Source organism: Caloenas nicobarica, chromosome 3, assembly GCF_036013445.1.
Source record: "Caloenas nicobarica isolate bCalNic1 chromosome 3, bCalNic1.hap1, whole genome shotgun sequence".
Classification (NCBI taxonomy): Eukaryota; Metazoa; Chordata; class Aves; order Columbiformes; family Columbidae; genus Caloenas; species Caloenas nicobarica.
The window spans coordinates 51,711,263-51,734,050 of record NC_088247.1 but is presented as its reverse complement, the minus strand read 5'-3'; the positions used below and the strand labels follow the sequence as shown (position 1 = coordinate 51,734,050).

Sequence of the window (22,788 nt, the reverse complement as noted above, 5' to 3'; positions counted from 1 at the left end):
TTGGAATACATTTTCTTAAAAGAATGGCAAAGTCATGTTTGCTGATAATTTTTTGTCATCCACTTACCATATTTTTCCCACCCAGAGATAGATTCAGTCAGAAGTATTTTTCATGCCTTAGAGAGCTACAGCGTGGTTTTATTCAGAAAGGTTGCTTCAGAGAAGGCGAATTAACTTACAGTTTTTAGCAGTGCATGCTGTATATCATTTAGAATAATGTACGATAAAATGAAAAATTATGGCTGAGGTCTGGTCCCATTGCATATAATGGCAAAACTCGCATTAAATTTAAGCAGAGTGAAATCTGATTGTTTTGTACAAATGGAGAAAGTCTCTATTTTGTCACTCCTTGACAGAGCCTTATTCCTCTGTGTTCATTTGTTGTCAGACATAGCCTGTTTTAGGCCCAAATTCAGCTAATAAATAAGCAACCTTCATCACCGAAGCACTTGAAAATGTGCTTTTAATGCTTTCTAGAGTAGAGATGGATTAGTGGATCAACCTTATGAAAATAAATACTCAGAGTTTTCTCATTACAAATGCAAAGGATTTAAGGTTGAAAAATGCCGAATCAAATATAACTCTATGTCTTTGTAGATTTATGGTTTAAGATAATATATAAAACCAGCAACGTGATTAATCAATAAGAGTAAACCATTTTGTCAAGAGTAAAATTATGCACATAGTTTATTTTCAGTGAAAAGAATGGCAATTTGCAAATTACAGAAACAAAATGGAAGTGCTGATTAAAAGGATTATAAAAAAGCTACAAAGTGGTGGTAATGTGTTCCATTCTAATGTGCAAATGGAAAGAAATATAGCTGACAAGACAGTTGTAATAAAAAATCACTGTGCTTCATTTCAATTTGTTACTTTAAAAAAGAACAGCACAACTTTTAAAAATTTAATCATTTAAATTATTTCCCAAGCAAAGATTCAGAGCAGTATGCGTTTGCTTTTCATCTGATTCCTTTAAAGATCATATTATTTTAATATTTTACTTTGCTGGAACATTAAACTTGCTTTATCACAATGCGTTAAGAAGTTTTTCTAAGCAAGGTATATTATGTCAAATATTTAAATTAGCATATATTAATGCAGCAGTATAACTACTGACTTGAAAAAGACTATACGATGTAGAAAGAGATGCTACAGGCAGCAGTTTCCTACATTATTTATGGTTTTTGTGTTTTATATCTTAATTTCTCATTTTCCCATGTGGAGTTTTTTACTTTTTACAAAATTAGAAACAATTGCAGAGGAATCTTTGTTTCTGTTGTGATCTCATCTTATTAAGAAAAAAACATTCTCTTTTTCAATTTCTGGTTTGAACTGACTCATATTTCTTAACAAAACTGCTGATTTCCTCAGCAGAATACTGTTGTGACTGTAATTCTTCTCTGAATGGCATAGGAGAATTCTTTCAAACATCATGTATCATCAGTACCAAAGTCTGATGCTCAGTGATGTTCACTCCCTGTCTCTGAAATATGGAGCTGCATATTTATGTGGTGGAGGAAGGTTCATTTTTCCTGAAACTGTAAGGTTTTATGTAATTATACCAATAGTTCTATACAGAGTACATTCAAATCAATAAACATAGGAAATATCTGTAAGGAAAACTCATAGAAAATTGTTTTTGAAAGCATGGAACACAAATAAAAATTCTATAGATCAAGACTTTAGAAATATTATGGATTCATTTCTTATCTGTACTTATTTAATATGGCTCAGTCTGATACCTTAGTTCATGCAGAGCAGTACCTCATTCCAAGAACACTTCAGTTACTATCAGTGTTGCAGCTTAGGTTTGTACTAGGCTTACTAAAACATAGCATATTAACGAACTATTTTTCTGTCCGTTCGGGCGACGAAGAGAAATATTCTTCACCACTATGTTTAAGCATGATTGTATTGTAAACAAAGCCTAAAGAATATTGACTATATGTTAATTAGAATTTGATCTAATGGGTTTAGAAAGCTGCAAATTAATCCTTTAAGCAGGGGTAAGGCTGCTTGCAAGAGTCTTACTTTTATAGGGCTTTGTAACCAACTTATAAAAAATAAAAAGTAACTTCAGATATCTGCCATCCTCAAACCTATAGCATCAGTGTGGACTTTTTTCTCTATGGAGCAAGGAAATAAATTTTAAAAGCAATGGGAAATTACCCAGTTTGCAGGGGAAAGTACTACTCGATTAAATAATTTGTTTCCTTTTCTAAACTCTAAGTTTATATGATTCTGTCAGACACAGGTTGTAAATGATCTATCTTTTTTTAAGGTGTTGCACATTTCAAGAAACTACTTGCAATATTAATGATTTTTTTTAATAGTATAGGACCAGAATGCTAAATTTCAGTATCCAGGCTGTGAACGTGCCATTCTGGTCATAATAAATTCATATTTCTCCCTAACTATTGCTGGCTCTAAGAATGAGGTGAGACTCTTGTGTTCTTCTCAAAGCATTTTTGCTGATAAGATTAGTCAATATATCTGATTAAGTCTTTCACAGTCACTTTACATCCAGTAGCTTATTTATTTGGACAATTTCTGGTTTGATACTTAGCATCCAAGACAAATTAAGTGAAGATACGGAAGGCCAGTTAAGCAATACAGATCTGTTTGGCCTGCTTTTGCAGAAAGTAGTGGAATGCAAGGTAAAAGAAGTAAATTAAGACCAGAAATAGATGCTGCAAAGACTATCCTGGTAATTATATGTATACCAGTGCAGAGGGCTCGGACAATAGTTTATATTGAAAAGCCTCTGAATATGCATGATTATCCTTATTTGTTCCAAACTGTGAGCATGAAAATTAGGATTATGGGATTTATCAGGTTTTATTTTTTTCAGTAAAACTGGCAAGAACATTTTTATAACATTTTCATTTTTTTTTCTTACCTGTGGTAAGATTATATAGCCTCTGAAACATAAAGAGTGCTGTTTTATTTTCAGAAATGCAGAGACACTGCTGCAGCGTGGCCACCACAGCTCAGCCACGGTCTTGCCCCATGCGGGCTCAAGAATCTGCTCAGGCATTCTCAGCAACCCCACACCTCTCCCTTTTTGAGGAGTGTTTTAAAACTGATTAATGAATTTCATGGTTATTTCTTAAAGTCTACTAATTTCAAAAATAGAACTGATCCTGAAGAGTTGGTTGGGAGGAAAGTAGTCTGATTTATAGTTATTGATTACTTCCTGCAAAAGTCTTTCTGGTCTTGTAAAGCCAAGCAGGGGCATAAATTGGGAGAGAAGATGAATTTAATGCCTGGGTTTATTTGATATAAGATCTTAATACATGCAGGCTTAGGCCCCTTTCTAGCTATAGTTATAAATATTTATCTGAGTGGTCTCAATGAATGCAGTGTGCTTTCTAATGTGTTTGTATGTTGGTACTTGAGTATAAAGATGGGTCTTGATCTTGAAAAGAGCTGTGCATGAAATTGATTCTGTACAATGTCAGTGGCTCCGTTATCATGATGAAACTATTCTGTGCAGTAAATGTGTGTGCAAATCTTTGCCAGGTTAATGCCCAAGTTGCCAGAACGACAAAACATTACAGAAAAACTATCAAGTATGCAAACTGAAAAAAACAGATTATTTAATACTTCTTTTCTAATATTCTCTGTTTTCAGTAAATATAGATAATTCTTGAAGCAAGACTAATGAAGATAGTTTCTTTTTCAACACAGGCCTTTCTTGACTTTGGATATTGTCCATCAGACCTAAGAAAAGTAACTATCTCTTAGATATCTGTCTTCTTATTGATCTGGGTAGTGATCGTCAATTGCTGTGGGGAAAAATAATCTCCAGTGGTGCTTCAGAAACTAAATACAATTTTCATAATCTGCAAAATCAACATGCCATTTTTTGATCAGGCCTAAACGGTTCACTACAGATTATGAGGTTTAGTGATCACCTAATGTTCATGGGACTTTCTCCCTTATTCAGTCCCCCTTGCAACATTGCAGAAGAGGACTGAGAAAGCAGTTCCACATCCCTCTTCAGAGGAGGTGCACCTGATAGTGATAAACTGTCAGTGGAGACTTCTTTCTGTCATCCCGCAGTCCCTAGTCCATCAGTAGGCTTCTGCCTGTGCCACTGGTCTCCTCATTCAAAGAACTGACTGAGACATGCTGAAAACAAGTGGCTTTGGTTATTTAGTTGGGTATTATTTTTCTAGTAAAGAAACAGAAGACAGCAACCCTAAATGGAGCTGAGAGACATGCTTAGGAAGACCGCAGTTAGTCCTGACAAAAAAAAAAAAAAAAAAAAGAGAAACTATGTGAGCCAGTTTTGTCTATCACCAGGAAGATATAGGTCCATGTGTGGGTTTTGTTTGACCTCTTATCCATAAGAGTTTAGCTCTTATTGAAATGCCACCACATGGTGCAGACAAGCTATCTCCTGTGCTTCCTGCTCCAAGCATTATGTGTCCCCCAGGCTGTGGTGCTTTCCAGCTGTTATAAAGTTTGTGCTGCACTGCCGGGATGTGGCCAATGCCTCTCCAGGCTGCTTTACTGCATCTGGGTCCAGGCACCCGTGCTTAGTCTGTATGCCAGGTTATAGGTGCTTTACAAATGGGAATATACTGGTCAACTTACTTTCATTGGCTTACTTGGTGACAGACATTATTTTTATATGTGGTTGGTATAATTAACTGATCACCTAGAGCAGTTTTTTGGCTTGTGCCTTTGTTTCCTTAAAATGCAGAATAAAGAATGGATGAAATTCTGTTGCTGTATTACTGTAAACTCCGTTGATTTATTTTTCCTTCTAAGAAGTGCCAAACCCAGCTCAAAACAAAACAAAACAAAAAAGCCATAGGACTGGTTTGAAGGGCGGGTGCTCAGCAGGGAAAGCGCCGGGGTGTGAGGGAGAGCAGCAGCCGCAGGTGCGCTCCAGGTGAGGGTGTCTGCCAGCCTCGGGCGAGCAAAGGCTTCCCAGCGAGAACCGAAACCAGCTCATACCAGGAAACAAAAAGAAATATTCAAGCTGTCCACGTCGGAGACTGCTAAGGAAACAGGCAGGTCAGCTTGGTTAATCATTACCAAGACAGAATTTACAGACGTTCACTGCTGATCATATGACAGGACTCCACCTGAGATAAGAAAACACCCATCCCAAGCGGTAAGAGTTGAGAAGCCTCCCCTGCTTACGTGTTCTGACTTTATTATTTTGCTATGAAGAGGCTCCACACTCCCTTGTTGTTCCCAGAGCTCAGCCCAGCGCAGCTGTTGTGTTTCTTTCCTGTTCCAAAGAGGAAGTGAGAAATTCCCTCCACATGTGCTCCGGCGTTTGGATACTCAGGTTTCACTCCAGATCCAGGAGCTGCCTGTAATGAGCTCTCAGTGGGACTCAGGATCTCCCAACTGTGCCAAGAGTTGTTTCATTCTGTGCCAAAAGAGGAGGAAGAGAAGAAATTCTACAAAAAGCTAAAATGTTGATGCTGCAAAAATTGATCTAAGGGTATCGCAACTGGGAAAAGCAAAAGAAAAGCAGACATAGAGGAAGGCACGAGAAAACAGGATGGGAAACTTTTGTCAGAAGCACTGCCCCTGTTTGGAGCCCTACCTCCCATGCTTCTTCTCAGAGAGAGACGGTGAGCAGGATGAGAAAGGCGGCCAAGTCTTCGCCAACCTTGCTGTGGCAAAGCATGACTTCCAAGCAGGACGGAAAGACAGAGAAAGTAAGATAAAAGAAAAACCTTTACCTCCACTGCCTGGCCAGCATCTGGTGAACATTTGCAAATTTGTGGCACTCTTTGACTATGACGCTCGCACTGAGGAGGACTTGAGCTTCCGAGCTGGGGATAAGCTTGAAGTGCTTGATGCGTCCCATGAGGGCTGGTGGTATGCGAGGCTCCTCCTGCCAGCAGGATCCGTCCGTCCTGGCTGCAAGCTCCAGGGCTACATCCCTGCCAACTACATAGCTCCTGACCAGAGCATCGAGGCTGAGCCGTGAGTACCCCATGTACCACACACCACAGTCTCTTTCCTGTTAGGTTAAATAGATTTGGGACAGGAGGTTATGGTGTTTAATCTTGCTGTGTGGTAACCCTGCCACACTCAACTTCTGGTGGTCCTACCGGTGATAGCACCAGTTGGTATGTGCAAGGAAAAGACACTGTGGTCACAAGAAAATCAATTACTAAAGGTAGAGTGTTGAGGCTTTTGTTTTGGTTTAAATCATTTCCCTCACTGATATACCCCAATCTCCTGTTTAAGAAGTGTCTGGGAATATCAGGTGGGTGACCACTGTAGTGGTTCCTTATTTTTATTTGTATAACACTCAGTGTGTGTCAGATGCTTCCCAGAGAGTGAAAAGATATGACCCCTGCCCCAAACAGGGTTCAGCCTGACCAGCTGCAAAGTTATCAATTAATCAGAGTTTCAGGAAGTTATCTTTACCTCTTCTTACAACTTACCTAACAGAGAAGTTTTTTATGGTTTCCTCTGAATTATTTGTTTCTGCTCTGGAAACAAGTCTCTACTTTCAAGACAAACTTCGTTGAAGTAAGTACTGCAAAGGGCAATAGAGTGGATATAGCAACAGAGTACAAATTGAATTTGTTAAACTTTTACAGAGTTTAATTATGCAGCCCGTGGTTTTCTGCTATGTCAAAACATGTCCAATCTTATTTAATATTAAGAACTAGAGCAGAAATCACACAAAATCATTTACTTGGCTCCCTAGTGAGGATGAGTAAAGTCTGAGTTAGCCTGGGATGAAGAGTTACTTACGTGTGTTGCAATCAAAGGCAGCGTTTGCCGAAGTAGGTCTGACTGCAGTTCCAGAGGTATGTTTTGGCAAAAATGACCAGTGTGGAAAAAGACAGCAGAAATGGCATTCATTATAACCCTCAGAATTAATTTTGACTTGAGAGGGATGATGTTGCAGCTTTTCAGTTAAATCTCATTTGGACCTGAAATACCATCTCTGATCTGATCTGCCCACTGTACTGCCAAGGGCTAGGAAAATTGGGTCAGATTTGGTTATGTCACTCTTTTATCGGCTGTAGGATTTGTGCTAGAGGCATATTAGGGCAACTGTAAGATTCCTCTCTAACCTGAAGACCCTAATTTCTGGAGTCTGACCAACTGTTTTTATATCTGTATTTCAGCAGACAACCCTTTCAATGGTCATGTTCAAAGGAATTCTTCCAATTGCTGATATTAATCTTCAGGGAGGGCATTTTTTTAACCACTAAAGAAATGGTGGTAGGCTCTAATTCAACTCAGCTTGGCCTTTGCTCTCCTTCAAGAACTAGTTTTATTACAAGTCATCTAAGATTTCTGCTTGCTGTTAACACTTTGAAAGTAATTTTGCTCAGTTATAAAACAAATATGTCCCAAATAAAGTTACACGCATTTGCTTGGAGCCACTTCCCATTAAGTTTTTCATCCTTATGGTGAGGATTTTTTTTGCTTGTATACAACTGGAATATTCCTTGCTACAATTTCCTCCAAGGCTTCCCTTTCACCCACTCTCTACTTTTCACACCTCTGTTATTGCAGTGAAACAGTAAGAGCAATCATAATGGTGGTGTTTTAAGGAACTAACCCTTGTGTTCCCTACAGCAAAAGAATGAGTGTGGCAAAAGTTATTTTAATGTCTCTTTAATTAAAATTCAGTGCTTTAATCATATTATCTGCCTGAACTTTAAGTTCTTTCATCTTTCTATTTTGATTTTAATTAGCTCTCTCCTTTAGTGTTGGCCAAATGCTCATGGCCATGATATAGGCATCACTGGAAATAAGGAAAATTTTAATTGCATCCTTCTGATCCTTTATATCAGTCCTTTACAGTCATAGCACAGAATGGACAAAGAATGGAACTCTTACAATCTCTGTCACATGTTCACCTGCCAAGATGCATATGTACCATGTATTTACAGTGTGTTGTTTATGCTTTGCCAGGCACAGCTGATCAACAGTCTGTGAGCTAGTTGAAGGCACATTCTGTAGCACCAGTTAGCTTCTGTATGTCTGTAGAGACAATGGGAATTTTAGCTTATTTCTGGACTGTATCTCCATCTCATTAGATCAATACAAACTGTCTAAACTGTTCTAGGAAACAGACTTGTTTCATGGTATGACTCTTAGGAAGCCTGGGAAGAAAACCAAACTCACCTTATTTCATTAGTAGTTGATTTCAGCATGGTTGTACATAAACTTTTTTTAAAAATTGGCATTCATATGCATGCATGGATGCCCCATAAATTCACTTAAATAAAGGGATAGAGGGGCATGAAATACTCTGTATGTCATGGAGTGACTTAGAGATGACAAGGCCACTATATAAATTTAGCCAATATGTGCTTGAAAGCTGCATGCAGAGCAGTCTAATTTCTTTTGCTAATCATTTCAATTTGGCCTGTAGCCTTCAAGATGATTAACAAGAAAATATATTTAGGCCTTTTTTTACCAACATTTTGACATGGTCTGTATTGCAGAAACAGTCATAGATTGGTAAGTCCATCTGGATCTGTGTTGCCTATTCTGGCAGATGATAATGCAGGGTAATTGCTTGTTCTCTACAAGTGCTGCAGCAGACCATTTTGTCTCCTAGCTGAAGTGTCTGTGTTTTTTTTCAGGGAGAAAGGCTTTTTTAAACTTTACCTTGGTAAGAAAGAGAATGAAGTAAAGTAAAAAGGAAAGTGAGAAACAGTTTTTCTTCCTACAAGTCTCTTTGACTGCATCCAACATGACTGAGGTAGTGCTGATAAGGTGGATCAATAACTGGATGAAAGGGCAGAAGGGATTTGCACTATTTCCATTCTGGGGAAAACAAAAAAATAAATAAATACTATTTATAACAAAGGGAATTTTTGTGTATCCTTGGCTATCAGAATGTTCCAGCACAACAAAGGAAGAATGAGGTTTCTTTACTGTGTTGCTTTCCTCAGACCAAGTTTATTGGTAGAAATTGTATGCTAAAATTTAAGGCACACTTTTTTATATCATATTTTGTTAGTATATTATATATAATGTTAGTATATTATATATAATGTATATAATATAATATATATTGTATATATAAAATGTATATATAATGTGTATATAATGTGTATATAATATATATAATTATACATAATGTTAGCATATTATATATAATGTAACTAACTTATACCAAAAGTGGAACACTTCCTATTTGTGCATGGTATTTCAAAAAAGTGTCTCTTGCTTGCTTCATTTCGCTTGAGCGATCCCTTCCAGTTTGAATTACTTGGATGAAATCACTAATATTCTGTGTGACTAGGAGAAGGAGGGGAAAAGGTAAATCCATGGATTGGGTTCTGCCTGCTGCAGAATGTGTGCTACAAAAGATTAAATACATCCAAGAAATGCCCACTTGCTACCATGAAGGCTGAGGAAACAGACTGAGGAAACAAGGCCCTTCATTTTTATATTTACCAGCAAAGCATCTTCTCATTGCTGACCTTTTCTAGCACGTGCAGTACAGCTCCCGTCAGGGTGGAGGGTTTGTGAAGGGGTTGGGCCCAGTGTCTCTGGAGGCAGGTGTGTGCTCCTGGCCCCACCTGGGATAGGTGGGACAAGGATGGGGGATATGGGGGGCGGAAGCATTTGTCTAGCAAATCACAGTTGTACAGTGAACTTTCGCTTCATGAGGAATTAAATCTGTAACTACAAAAATGTTATTTTACTTAATACCTGACCAAAAGCAGACACAGACTGTGCTAATGATAAATCAGCAACTGTAAGAACACTTGGTGCTTTACTTCTTTCTTCATCACAGGTAGCAGTCAAAATCACAAGCCAGATAAATTTTTAATTTCTAAGCAAGTTTGAGTGAGGTTGGATCTGCTGCATCCCATGATTTTGGAATGCTCTTCTTTCTGGGTTCAGACACGTAACATGTAGAAAAAGAAAGCAAAAAATGCAATTGGAGACACAGTCACATAATTTACCTTGCATGTCCAGCAAGGCATGATCAGAAAGAGCAATTCGACTAACAAAAAATTCTGGATTAAAAGATACAGATTTCTTTGGCAAGGAGTGTGACCTTCCTGTCTCTGTGCTCTTTCTGTGCCTGTTATTCTGCACTATAAACACATTCACCTGCCTTTATTGTATTATTGCCAGTTGTTTTAACTAAACAAGAAAGCGACATAGTGCAAATTGTTATGGACAACAAATACGGCCCAGCTGTACAGTTAATTTTAATGAAGTAAAATAATAATAATTAAAAACCAGTGTTAGAGTGACATGAAATCTTTTTTTCCTAGAGGAAAGGTGGAGTGTACTTGGAGGGGACTCTTGCTTGCCGTGCTGATAGACCTGTTGGCTGTTTAGTGAATGTCAACTTTATTCCATATGTTCATGCCAACATTATTGACCCAAGATTGCTGTGCTGAGGGAAGTAAATCCATGCAAATTCCTAGTAGATGAGGTCAAAGAAGATCACAGCAATTGCTTTTAACTTTTGCCAGTTTCAGAAACATTCCTTATTTCAGAGGCATTTCTTATGTAGGTATTCCCCAGCTGGTGGAAACCAAGCGCCAGACCTAATCAGTAGAACCTCACCAGTCAATTCCACAATGAGATTTTTAAACAACTCTTTGAAAGCAGAAGTGACTTGTAGGTTATTTTTGTCTGTCTCAATAATTCCTTCACCTTCTGTGACCTGACTCATCTTCAACTATTTCACACATTGACTGAATGTGAGTTTCTGTACATGAACAATAAGGCATTCTCTAGGCTGACCTGTTTCAGACTTTCTGCAAAATCAGGCTTATGGGGTTTCTTTGGTTCATGTGGGTCATTTTTCAAAGCGAAATGTCTAGAGTATCTTTTTAAAGTGAAACCTTAGATTCTGCTGAACACCTCAGAAAACTGAATGTAATCCACTGTGGCCTCAGTGCGGTCCTTCTCTCCCACTCTTGTAATTCCTCTCTCTATTACAGTACAAACTCTGGAGGACACCCCCAGACTCAGCAGTAGCTCTTGTACCAAAATGAACTTGTAAAAACTGCTCATAGCTAACACAACTATGCAAAATAGTAGCAGGTTGTTCTTGGAACCTGTTACAATAAGTATGAAAGCTATTTTTGTATAGTTTTTAGTAGAAAAGGTTTCTGTATCACCAAAATATGTATTTTTATAAATATTTGTATATTAACTAATAAAAAATTCAGTCTTTTCTTTCGATGAATATGTTTTATGTATGCACATGCATATACTTTATGTATGTGCTTTTGTGTGTGCATACAAATGTACGCACAAAGTTTAGAAGGCTGATACTTTTAAGACCACGTAAAACAGCCCTGTGAGACATGATGTGTATTGCAAAGCCTGAAGATCATGCTTGTGTTGATTTTTGACCTGTTCATAGCGTCTGAAGTACCCAAAGTTTGGAACTGCCATGAGTGTTTTGGAACACCTCTTTTGAATTTAAATGATTGAATACTAGAAAAAACCTGTTAATTTAATCACTTAACTTTAGTCATGATTGGGCATTCCAGTGCTGTCTTCAAGCACATCTCAAATTTTGTCTTCATTTCTGCTGATTTCTTAAATATGCAAAGATATACTGAACACAAAAGGTGATGGTTTACAGAACTGTGAAATGTCAGATTTCGTCAAGTGCCAGCAGTATTTGCACATCCACGTGTATACCCATGTCCAGAAAATGTGTGTCTCTGCTCAGAAGAGCGGAAGGGATTATGCCATTGTAGATGAACAATGCAAGTTCATGCAAACTTGTCTGATGTAGGTCACCTGTTTTCTGGCAATGTGGTTTTCTAAATATGCAACATTGTCTATTCAAACTTGGAGAAAAAAGAAATTTCTTCCTACCTCATCTTTGTTTGAACTTAGTCCGTATGTTACACATTATAATCGTTATTATACTAGTTTCCATTACCCCTGTTGTGAAAGATTTGACAGTGAATTATGTGAAGGCCAGAAAAACTTGCAAACATAGCTAGCTGCCTTTTCTTACAGCATTCTGAAACCCAGGTGACCTTTACAGTACCTCTTAGAAAAATAAAACATACATGCTGCTCAGAATAACTCAATGGTCCTGTTTGATGTTTTTTCTCCAGATTCAGTAGGAGTAAGTGTGTTGTGCACTAGCCCAGATTAGTTGATTTTGAGCAATGTTCTTGGCAAAAACATCTGTCAGGTATTGTACAATGGTTACTGTTTCCTCAATAGATGTCTCTGAGGTCTCTGTGCAGCACAATGCAGAGCTGTGCAGTGCTGAGTGATCTCTGAGCAGGTTTAGAACTGGAAAATACCAACAGTTCAGCCAAGCTAGAAAGTCCTGAAGCTGGGCTGATTTTAAACAAAACTCAGGTATCGCTGTGAAGAATTATTTTGTAACACGTAAAAAGCACTGTTGGTTATAGAAGACTTTGGGGCTTTCTTTGTGTAGGATCATATCTGTACTGAAGAGATCGAGCCATAAAAACATTAGAGATACCCTACGAGGTCAAACCAATGGCCCCTTTAGCCCCGTTATTCTGTTTCAGAAAGGATTTTGTGAAAAGTGCACAGGCCCATCCACTTTCTTTGATCTTTTCCCTTTGTACTTCACCAGAGGCTGGAACTGTTGTATAAGCAATGTCAGAGGGTACATCACTGCCATGTCTAATTACAGACCTATTGTCAAGTCTGTTTAGCAAAAGTGTAGGTGTTGACACTGCACAATTCTTTATTTCTGTCTGCAGGCAAAGACCAAGCACCACAACAAATCCTTTCATCTCTGCAGAAAGTTTTCTATTCCTAAACAAGTGTTTGACTTTTATTTTTTTTTCTGGCTTGGTGATTGCTTAGTCACAGGTTATAGAAACAAACAAACAAACAAAACCCCACAACAAACAAACAACAGCAGCAAAACCAAAAGTAAAAAAATATAATGAAATGTAATAAAAAAAGCACAACACCACCAAAAACCTAAAAACTCTCAACGAGGCGCTAAAGGAGATAGCAGCACTGCACAGGTCCCTGTGAAATTCACCCGTCTAGTCCTTTACAGACCACATGTGTCTGCCCCATCTACTCTAAAGCACCCAAGTCAGCTTGGGCTGCAAACTTCAGTGTCTTTACCCTCACGGATTAACTCATCAGTTCATTTTGCTTCCTACCAAAGGTGTAGAACTGAACCCAGGATGCGTGTGGTTATTATCTTACAGATGTTATCTTCTAACACGAGGCTACAGCAGAGACGCCTGTGTAAACCTTATAATAATGATACAGCCTTCCTGTAGCCTAGTTTAGATAACACAAAATTTACTTGCACTTTAATTTTAAAACAGATCAGTAGAAAAAGATATGGTTAGTCAGAATTCAGATGCTTTTCTGTAATCAAATGTTTTGTTTCTTTTCAAGTTGTGCAAACAAAGTGCACATAGCAAAGAAAGAATATAATTTATGAAGTCTTATTTAAAAGAAGACAGAATATTATTCCGTATTTACTACTACATGTAAGAAGAAAAAACATTTTTTGTGATTTTTAGATAGTACTATATAGGATATATTTGAAGATCCTTCTTGTGTTAGAACTTTTAAAAATAAAATATTAAACTTCTTAGTTAAGCTTATTCTTCATGGGAGTTTTCTTAAATGTTTACATTCATAACTGCATAAGAAAACCATAAGAGTTACAAGAAATTAGAATGGAAATCTACATCTTCGCAGTTTTCAATTCTCCAGACACGCTTTGAATTCACCTAGAAATAGCTTTTCAGATGATCAAACAAAATGTTGATCATGAGTACTTTCCTTTATCACTTAAAACAGATAGAAATAAGGTTTTTCTGTGCTGGTACACTAATCTTAATCAATGAAAACTGGAAAACCAAAGAAGTGAATTAAATAATAAATGATGGTCCCAGAAAGGATTGCACTAATTGACATTTCCATTACTTCTATGCAGACTAGTCTGTAATCTGTATTATTTTACATTATAAATTTATCTGTGGTAATGTTGGTAAACATTTTCCCTTAGCTTTCTCTCATTAAAGCAAATAGATTGCTAGTTTCCTGAAAAATTAATAACATTTTTTGGAATTTATAGCACAAACAATTTTGTAGCACACTTTTCAAACCTCACTACAAAAGAGAAAAAAAATATCTGAGACTCACATGTGGGAATGAATATATACCATTAATTTCAGAAATGATGAGAACTCACAAACCTCTGTCTTCCTTTTGAAACTATCGATGTTTTAATTTAGTGGAATTCTCTGTAAGGGTATATGGAAGGAGTCTCTGCTCCTCTAAGGGTATCTGGTCAAAGGAGCCATACACAAGGACATGCAGAGACCAACCTGAGGGACAGGTGGGAAGGGAGGTGGTGATGAGGACAAACCTGCCAAGTCATGCTCACCAATAAGGGTGCGTGGAGTGTGGGAATATTTGTTTTTCAGGGAGATTATGTGAGGAGCTTGCCAATAAGGAAAGGGAGGGAGACAAACACATGCAGGCACCAAACCTGACCCGATTAGTATTAACAAAGACAATAATCAGAAATAAACCTGGTCAGCCACATGAATTGATGGGCTATCAAGAAACAGTAGGCAAACCCGGACTTTGCAACTGATAAGGTTGCAAACCTAGGTGTCCAGAATGTTGGAGGGGGGTCTGTGGGGCTATGTCAAGTGATGAAGTGATGTTTGGGGAAAAGGCATCAGGGAGGAACAAAGCTGGGGTAGCCAGAAATGAGTGTAAAAGGGACTGTTGATGTGTAAACCAGGGCTGGTCAGTACACTTGTCTGGCTGAACTCTGAGCCTGGTCACTGCACTCTGTCCTATATTCTCATTAAATCGTTTCTTGATTATTTCTGTGTGTAATCTTACCCTCTGTCTCATGTGTGAGTGCTGCCAAGTCCCAGCTACTAGGGGGACTGGTGTGACTACCAGGCCAGCAACTGGATCAGAGCAGGAGCTTATTTGCCCCTGGTCCATGGTGTCAGCTGCTGGAGCGAGTGGTGTCTCAGTGCCAGATGCTGGAGCTGGGAGGGGTCTCAAAACCAGCTGTTGGGGCCACCAGTGCGTGTGAAGAGAGTGTGGGTAAGATGGACTGAGATCAGGAGAGGGTTTCATGGTGGAGAGAGGGACTGTGCCGGTATTTGAGAGGGGGGATCCTCAAATGTGTGTGTGTTTGGGAGCAGCGGGGAGGGATAGAGATAGAGATAGAAATAGAGATAGATAGAGATAGAGATAGATAGATAGATAGACAGACCGTCGTGAGACAGGTTAGTTTTACCCTACTGATGATGTGTTGTTGCAATAGTAATCCAGTAATAGACAGATAGATAGGTCAGTAGTGACCTTCTAGCTCTGCCAGCCAAAGAGGAGGAGCCCTCATCTGAGCCCTGTATGTGAGTGCTGTTGCAGGCAGAGGCTTCTCTGTGTCAGTCTATGTGACTGGATGTGTCTGTGTGTGTCTGAGACGCGTGTGCTCAGCTTCACCACTAGTTGAACCTGCAAACAGGAAAGTGGCAGCTGCATCCTCTGGTCTGGTCAGGGTCCCTGGGTCCACAGGCTTGGCTCCAGCCGCCGGCCAGGAGGTCCCTGGGCTGCAGCAGCTGGAGGAGGCGGCTGCTCCTAACGCCCCTTAGCAGCCTCCTTTACCCCTACTTCTGAAATTAGAATCTTGGCTTTCTGTTCCTTTTACTATATGATTTTCCAAAATGCCTACAGATTTATGAATGTTTAGAAGCGTGTATATATTCTCAGCCACTAACAGGGATGAACCGGTATTATTTTTATACACAGAAAGTCACCTGATATTTTGCTGTTCCAGAATGACAACATGATTGGCTTGGAAAGATACTTATTAGTTTTCTGAATACTTGCAAATAAAGAGAAAATGAGATCTTGTTCTTACTACAGAGTTACAACGTTTAACTTCCTTTGATGCTGACATACCTTTATGACACCGTGTTGTGATCTCTTGCAAAATAAACCATGTGTGTGGATCTTGGTCGGATAATATACCCAGATTTCACAGGGATACAGAGCTGAGTATGCTCTAGGAAAAAATTCTTCACTGAAAGTGTTGTCAAGCTCTAGAATAGGCTGCCCAGGGAAGTGGTTGAGTCACCATCCCTGGAGGTGTTTAAAATATGTGTAGATGTCGTGCTTAGGGACATGGTTTAATGGTGGATTTGGCAGTGTTAGGCTTGTAGTTGAACTCTAGTTCAACTACAATGTAGTTGATCTTAAGAGTCTTTTCCAAGCTAAATGATTCTATGATTCTAGCTTTACTTCTGGAAGTCAGAGGTGTCTTTATTGTGACATCTTTCCCAGGTTGCCCTGAAAAATGGGAGACCATTTGGTTAAGAAAATTGTCCCCATGTGAACTATTCTGTCCTTTGGCTTGGGGTCACCTGGGGGTGCCAGACTGCACTGTGACTTTCCAGGACCCCTGGGGATGGAGTGACGTGGTTGTTCTCCAATGAAAGTTGACCTGACAGAGGGCACAAGTGTGCTCAGACTGCTGGGAATAGGCCAAGGAGGTACATGCCCAAGTGAATTTCCAGGAGAAAGCTCTGCATAAAATGGATGGAGAGATCTGCTCTGCCACCAGCGTCCTCTGCAGCCAAGGGGAGCTTTTTTGTTTCCAAGGGTTTCTGTATTGCTTCTCTACTAAGCTGAGTTTCCCTGTGAGAAAATAAAACAATTTCTCAGGAATGATTGTCTCGAGAAAATCAATTGAGGTTTTTTGGAAGCTGTAATGGTTTAAACTAATATATGATTTAACATTTTCTTGTCCTTTTGAGTTTCCCTTAATGTTAAATCAATGGATGTTATTAGTGTTCTCTGTACCATGCTAACATTAAGGCTACCTCAAGGTTTCAACTTTGTTCCTCAGTTGTTATGAATAGCAGAGTTATTGCTACTTTCAGAGTATATTATGGCAGTATATCAGGACTTTTGTTCATGTATGTGTTAACAAATGCATGCAGGTACTAGCACTGATGCAAGATTTTACAATGCTATTTGGAAGACTCTGTGCAGCAGAAATAGGGCCTAAAGAACACATTTTATTTTATTTTTATTTTAAATAAGTGATTATATAGCTGTATTTCACACCCAAAGTCCCAAAGCAATGGCCTTTAAAGCCAATGGTAGACTTTTATTGACTCCAAAGACATGCTGTTTTAGAACAACTTTAAATGCAATGAAGTCTTTATCCAGGTACAAAACCACTACTGGGAACAAACTTTGATGATTGACTTTAGTCTCTTAGGTTGGAGGAATATCAGGGTCTTATGTAAATAAAACACCACAGAAAAAGTAATATGATACAACTTTCATCTATCATTTATTTTCTATAGAAGAAGAACTTTAGAGCAGATTAAATAATACAACATGCAGATGACCGGTATTGTGGAGAATGAATGGAAATGTTGAAATTAATTATGAAATGATGAAGTGGGGGCTTACAGGATGAGATATATTTATGGAGATTTCCTCAAATTAACTCTATCTGATTGTGATTTGGTGGCTGCTTTATTATCTTTTGTTCCTGTTGTACGGTGAAACAAGTATTGGATGAGCTATGCTAATCTACAGAGCTGGTGCACTTGTCCTTTTAGTGCTGTCCCTACAGGTGAAATAGTCACTTCCCAATCATTGCAGAGTGCAAGAGTAGCCAAAGTTGCAATGGTTTGTCATCCTGAAGCAGACTCAGAGCAAATTCATTTCTGTGTTCGCAGCACAGTCAAGTGCTATTATCAACTACTGAAAAATTAATTATACGTAATCCCTTACAACAGAATCACACGACAGTACAGGTATGGCCTACTGAAATACTTATTAAAATTTTTTATGCGCAACATGTCACAGATTTTTTAGGCTAACGCCCAAGTAATCTTTGTGTTTACATTTTCAAGACAGTAAATTTGTTCTAGACTGTAAGAGGAAATGTCTATCTCTGTGGTGGGTTTTACCACACTTACTCACTGTTGAACGTTACCTTATCCAAACAATCCCACGCAGTTACTTACTGTAAAAGTCCCTGAAGCCCTGATAGGCCCTTTCTTTATGGAACAGGATATTATTTCTAACAAAAACAATTGAGTAACACAAACCAGAGCTATTTCTTAGACCAAAACAGACTTTAGAGGCTCGGAGTCCTTTTTGACACATCTGCTGCCCTCTTCTCACATAACTAATAATCTTCTCCTGCAGCTTCTTCAGCTGGGCTCCTCCAGTCATTTGTTAGTGCAGCCTGGGGTCTCTTTTGGGTCTCAGGTATACACAAGGTCCATCTGTCTTGGTAGGCAGGTGTTTCACATGTATTCTACAGCTACATTGTGGTCATTGGGCTCATGTAGGGTAAGCTACTGTTCAGCGTTAGATTCAGGTTTTCAGTGAGGAGTAAATTGAAACAATTTTTTTAAGGTACTATGCAATATAAGTGTGGTGAATCTGGTTCTTGAGTCTAGTAGCATAAATATTTTTTTGTTTGTTTCTGTCAAAACCCTGCAATTTCTTATCTTCCTAAAAATAAATGGTAGCAAAAGTTCTGCCTGCTTTTGGTGGTAGCTCAGCTATGTTTATTCCCAAGAGGATTACCTCTGTTGTAACAGTGGTACACCCTCCAAATTACTAAATGTAAACTTCTATGCTTGTTATGTATTCCAGCAAAATAGGGACTACGGCGTGTTTGATAAATATGTTTAAATTACCTCATGTTAACTAAAGTTCTCATTTCATGGATGACTGTATCACTTATGTTCTAGTGTTCATGTTCATGAGCAAACAAGTATGGGAAGAAAGGAAAAACAGCTCCCTTCTCCTGGAAGAAGAAAGCAGTGGTACTTCACCTTTTGTTCATTTAGGGTTTTTTTTGCTGAAAAGAGTCCTTCATTTTAGTTTTATATCAAATCAAGATATTTTACATGGCCTGAAAAAAAATGAAGGGAATTGTTTGGTTTTGTCTTGTCTTCAAATAACTCAGTCCTTTCTGAACAAAATTAAAAGAAAAAATGCTTATGTTTTAATGGAAACTCCATTTGAAAAAAAGAAATAAAAAAACCTTTAAATTTGAAAATTTTTCAGATTAGGTACCTTCACAAATTAAGCTGTAATAGTTTGTTTAGAAAATCTGCGGAGAAGTAGCACTGAATTTTCTTTACCTTTTTTTTATCTTCTCAGTTATCAGTCTCAGTCTCTTCAGTTATCACCTCTTATATTCTGCCATCTCACCAATAAAACTCTCTCAAGTCTAACATATATTTAGTACTTACAGAAAAATACCAACCAGTCAGCTATAATCTGTTGACAAGAACATTAGCAAAATGTTATCCAAAAGCCAAGAGGAAAATGGGATGTTTTTCTCCAAAACTGTGGATTCTCATTGTTGGTCTTGAAATACAGAAAACACAGTGGAACTTACTGTGTATTGCTATGGACAGACCATCATTTTCAAACATACAGGCAGACTTCTAAATACACACATGACATAAACTAATCCTGCTCTGTGGTTTTGATAGATCTCTGCTGCTTAGATAGTGTAGAAATGAGCCTTTAGTTTTTCACGAATATCCACATGTTCTATTTTTACCTCCATGAAAAGAAAAACAGAATTATTCCACCCACTGTCATTGTGAAAAGACTGAGAAGCTCCAGGTCCCACACGCAATTCATGGGGATAGTCTTCATTTTAATTTGTGGTAAGTTATTCAACAACAAGGATCTGAGCAATATACATGACTCAGATCTTTATGCATGATGCAAATTCATTGTGGTTGCAAAACATTGTGTACTGCCCTACAAAACCATCCCTGAAAACCTGCATTTCTAGTTTCATTTGGAGGAAACTAGTTTCTGATTATGGTAAATAAGTAATCAGAACAGACCGTGTCACTGTATGTGTACATTTTAAATGATTTTTTATTTCAAGTATTGTCCAAGTCAGGTATTTTTGCAGTGTTTTAAGATTTTTAACTGATTTAATTATATAGATACAGAAGGCTGTTGTTACTCAAACATTTTTAAAGACTTAATTTGACTCACTTTTTGCTGACAGTACTTTGGTGGGTAAGGTTTAAACCAGTACATTTAGCAGTGACCTCTAGTCAATAAATACACAATGAGAATGAATGTTAAAGTATTCTCTTGGCTAGTGCAAACACGAGTGGTGTGATGAAGTAAGAAAGGGAAAGGGGAAAGATCTGTAGAGAGCAATCCTTACAGCAAGAGTTAGTTTGTGACATTGATTCACAGGATATTCTCTGAAATTGTTTCCCCAAGTAGGGCTGAAATCGCTGCCAAAAACTCATGCCCTGCGGGAACAGAATAAGCTGGAAACCAGCATTTGCTGAGCAGGTGCAGCAGCTCAGGCAGCAGCAGTTTATAGCCCTTGGGCAATAAATGCAGTCCTTGGTTTTGCCTTGTCTTTATTTTCTCTTCATCATTCCCTGTTAGCTTGAATTTTCTCCTTCTTCTCCTCCATCCCCTTGATAATATTCTACAGTCATCTCTGCTTTGAATTTTTACTATCCTGTTTCCTTCTCCCTTCTGCAATTTCCTATGCATTCCCTTATTATTAGTTTTAAATTTCTTCCTCTTAAATTTTGTCCTTGTCCTATGCATCCTTCAGTATCTGATAATAAATGACAATGAGGGATAGGCAGCATTAAAAACAATCCCAGGCAAGCCTGTAGAAAGAAGCAAGGAGGATGGGCTTTGTATCTGAAGGAGCTGAAACTGCCTTTGCAGAGTGAAAGTCTGTGAGCCCTAGTGTAATCCTGGACCTTTCAATGTGTAGATACGGCATAGTATGTATGCTATATCTGGGAAGGCTTATGTTTTTGAGCATGCTTAAGAACAGAATGTTTTGCAAGTTTTCATGGTTTAGCCTGACTGCCAATTTTGCAGATTTCTCTGTGGTGGGTATTTTCTCTCTTCTTTCTTTCTTTCTTGTTTTCTTACTTTCTTGCTTTCTCTCTCTCCTTGTCTTTTTCTCTCTTTCTCTCTCTCTTTCTCTCTTTCTTTCTCTCTTTCTCTCTCTCTTTCTCTCTCTCTGTCTCTTTCTCTCTTTCTCTCTCTCTTTCTCTCTCTCTGTCTCTTTCTCTCTTTCTCTCTCTTTCTTTCTTTCTTTCTTTCTTTCTTTCTTTCTTTCTTTCTTTCTTTCTTTCTTTCTTTCTTTCTTTCTTTCTTTCTTTCTTTCTTTCTTTCTTTCTTTCTTTCTCTTTCCTTTCTCTCTCCCTTTCTCTCTTTCTCTCCTTCCTTCCTTCCTTCCTTCCTTCCTTCCTTCCTTCCTTCCTTCCTTCCTTCCTTCCTTCCTTCCTTCCTTCCTTCCTTCCTTCCTTCCTTCCTTCCTTTTCTTTCTTGTGCCACCATCAGGTTCACTGTAGACTATAAAGAGAAAATTGAAGCAGGCAGTACTCATCTCCCATGCTCTCCTTCAGGCATGCAGTTCATAATTTGTAAAGCACATCTGTTTCTTAACTATGTTATATCTGGAAGGCTTTAATCTTTGCAGTGATATTTCCTAATTTCTTGAACTTTCTCTTGGACAAATTCTATTACTTCATTAGTCTTATAATTAGGAGACCCTAATATTTTCTATCAGATGAACTTGTTTAGTTGCTTACAATTTTTCCAGACTTCACCTGGTCAGATGTGAGTTTTCTACAGTTGATACCAGGCACATGCTGCCTCTTTCTTTCCCTGAAAGTAAAAAATGTGGCTCAGAACAGTAAGATAAATCATTTGTGCATGTACTTTGGAGGAAGGTTTTGATATTTGGTAGGGGAGATGGAGATGTTGAAAGTGTGTGCTTTTTTGCTATCTAAGAAAGCTTTGCTTCAAACTAACTAAGGCTTTGAAAATAAAATTGCACTCTGTATGTGTTAACAGAATAGATTAATTAGAATTTGACAGCTGCATTCTGTATTTTTGATATTTTGGGAAAACACAGCAGGTGCTTGGAGCCTTCCTCTCAGCGCAGGGAGGACGTGCTGGTGGCGCCCTTGGTAAACTTCTGTGCCTGCTTCTGTGCCGATGTTTACCCACAGCAGACTGCAAACATGGCATGGATTACGAGCTGGCTCAGCAGCCCTCTTTGTCCTGCACAGATGACGGCAGTGACGAGTGGTGCATGCAAGCCTGTTCAGGTTTCCATGTGCTGAGTAAGGGCAGTGATCACAGGATGGTCATATGATGAAAGTAACTGAATAAGACCCTGGAGGATCTCGCTTCCTCTGTCTCTTTAGTTTCCTATGTATCTCTTCTTGTCTCCTGTGACACAGAAGTTAGCAGCTATTGCTCTCTGAATATACTACTTCATACTGTATGATGATGAATTCCCTGAAAGGTAAGCCCTGGGCATTTCAAATTGGACATCCAAAAGTAATAGAAAATGCTTATAATAATGTCTTGTTGCCAGAGTCCCTTTCTGTGATGTTTCTCCACTGTAAAAAATATTTTGCAAGCAAAACTGCCACAAAAAGGACTTAATGAATGTGCATAAAGCATTCAGATATTATAGTCATGAACACCATAATAGAGGCTGCTAGGAAATTAGCCATTCATGTAATTTTATAACTTGTATTGAGAGCAGAGACTAAACAATGTACCATAAATAAACTCGATGTACACAATGACAAAACAAATAGAGAGTAACTATTCAGTGAGCAGCATTCATATTAACACTGTAGGAAGCAATAGATGTGGCTGTATAATTAAAGATGGTATCATACTGGATATTCCTGAAAGCAATATTAATATTGCCACCTCCTAACTTTTGGGGTTCTTGACTTTGCAGCTACAGCTTTCTATGACTATAGATTTTGAGGCATTTAA

General features: G+C 38.3%; 1 protein-coding gene across 1 annotated transcript in view; it reads left to right on the top strand.

Moving 5' to 3' along the window:
• The first annotated feature begins 5,527 nt into the window (after positions 1-5,527).
• The window catches only part of FRK (fyn related Src family tyrosine kinase), a 51,907-nt gene continuing 34,646 nt past the window's right edge, over positions 5,528-22,788 (top strand). Inside the window, exon 1 of the mRNA XM_065630520.1 lies at positions 5,528-5,958. Coding sequence (XP_065486592.1) covers positions 5,528-5,958 — 431 coding nt within the window. The remainder of the gene's footprint in view (positions 5,959-22,788) is intronic.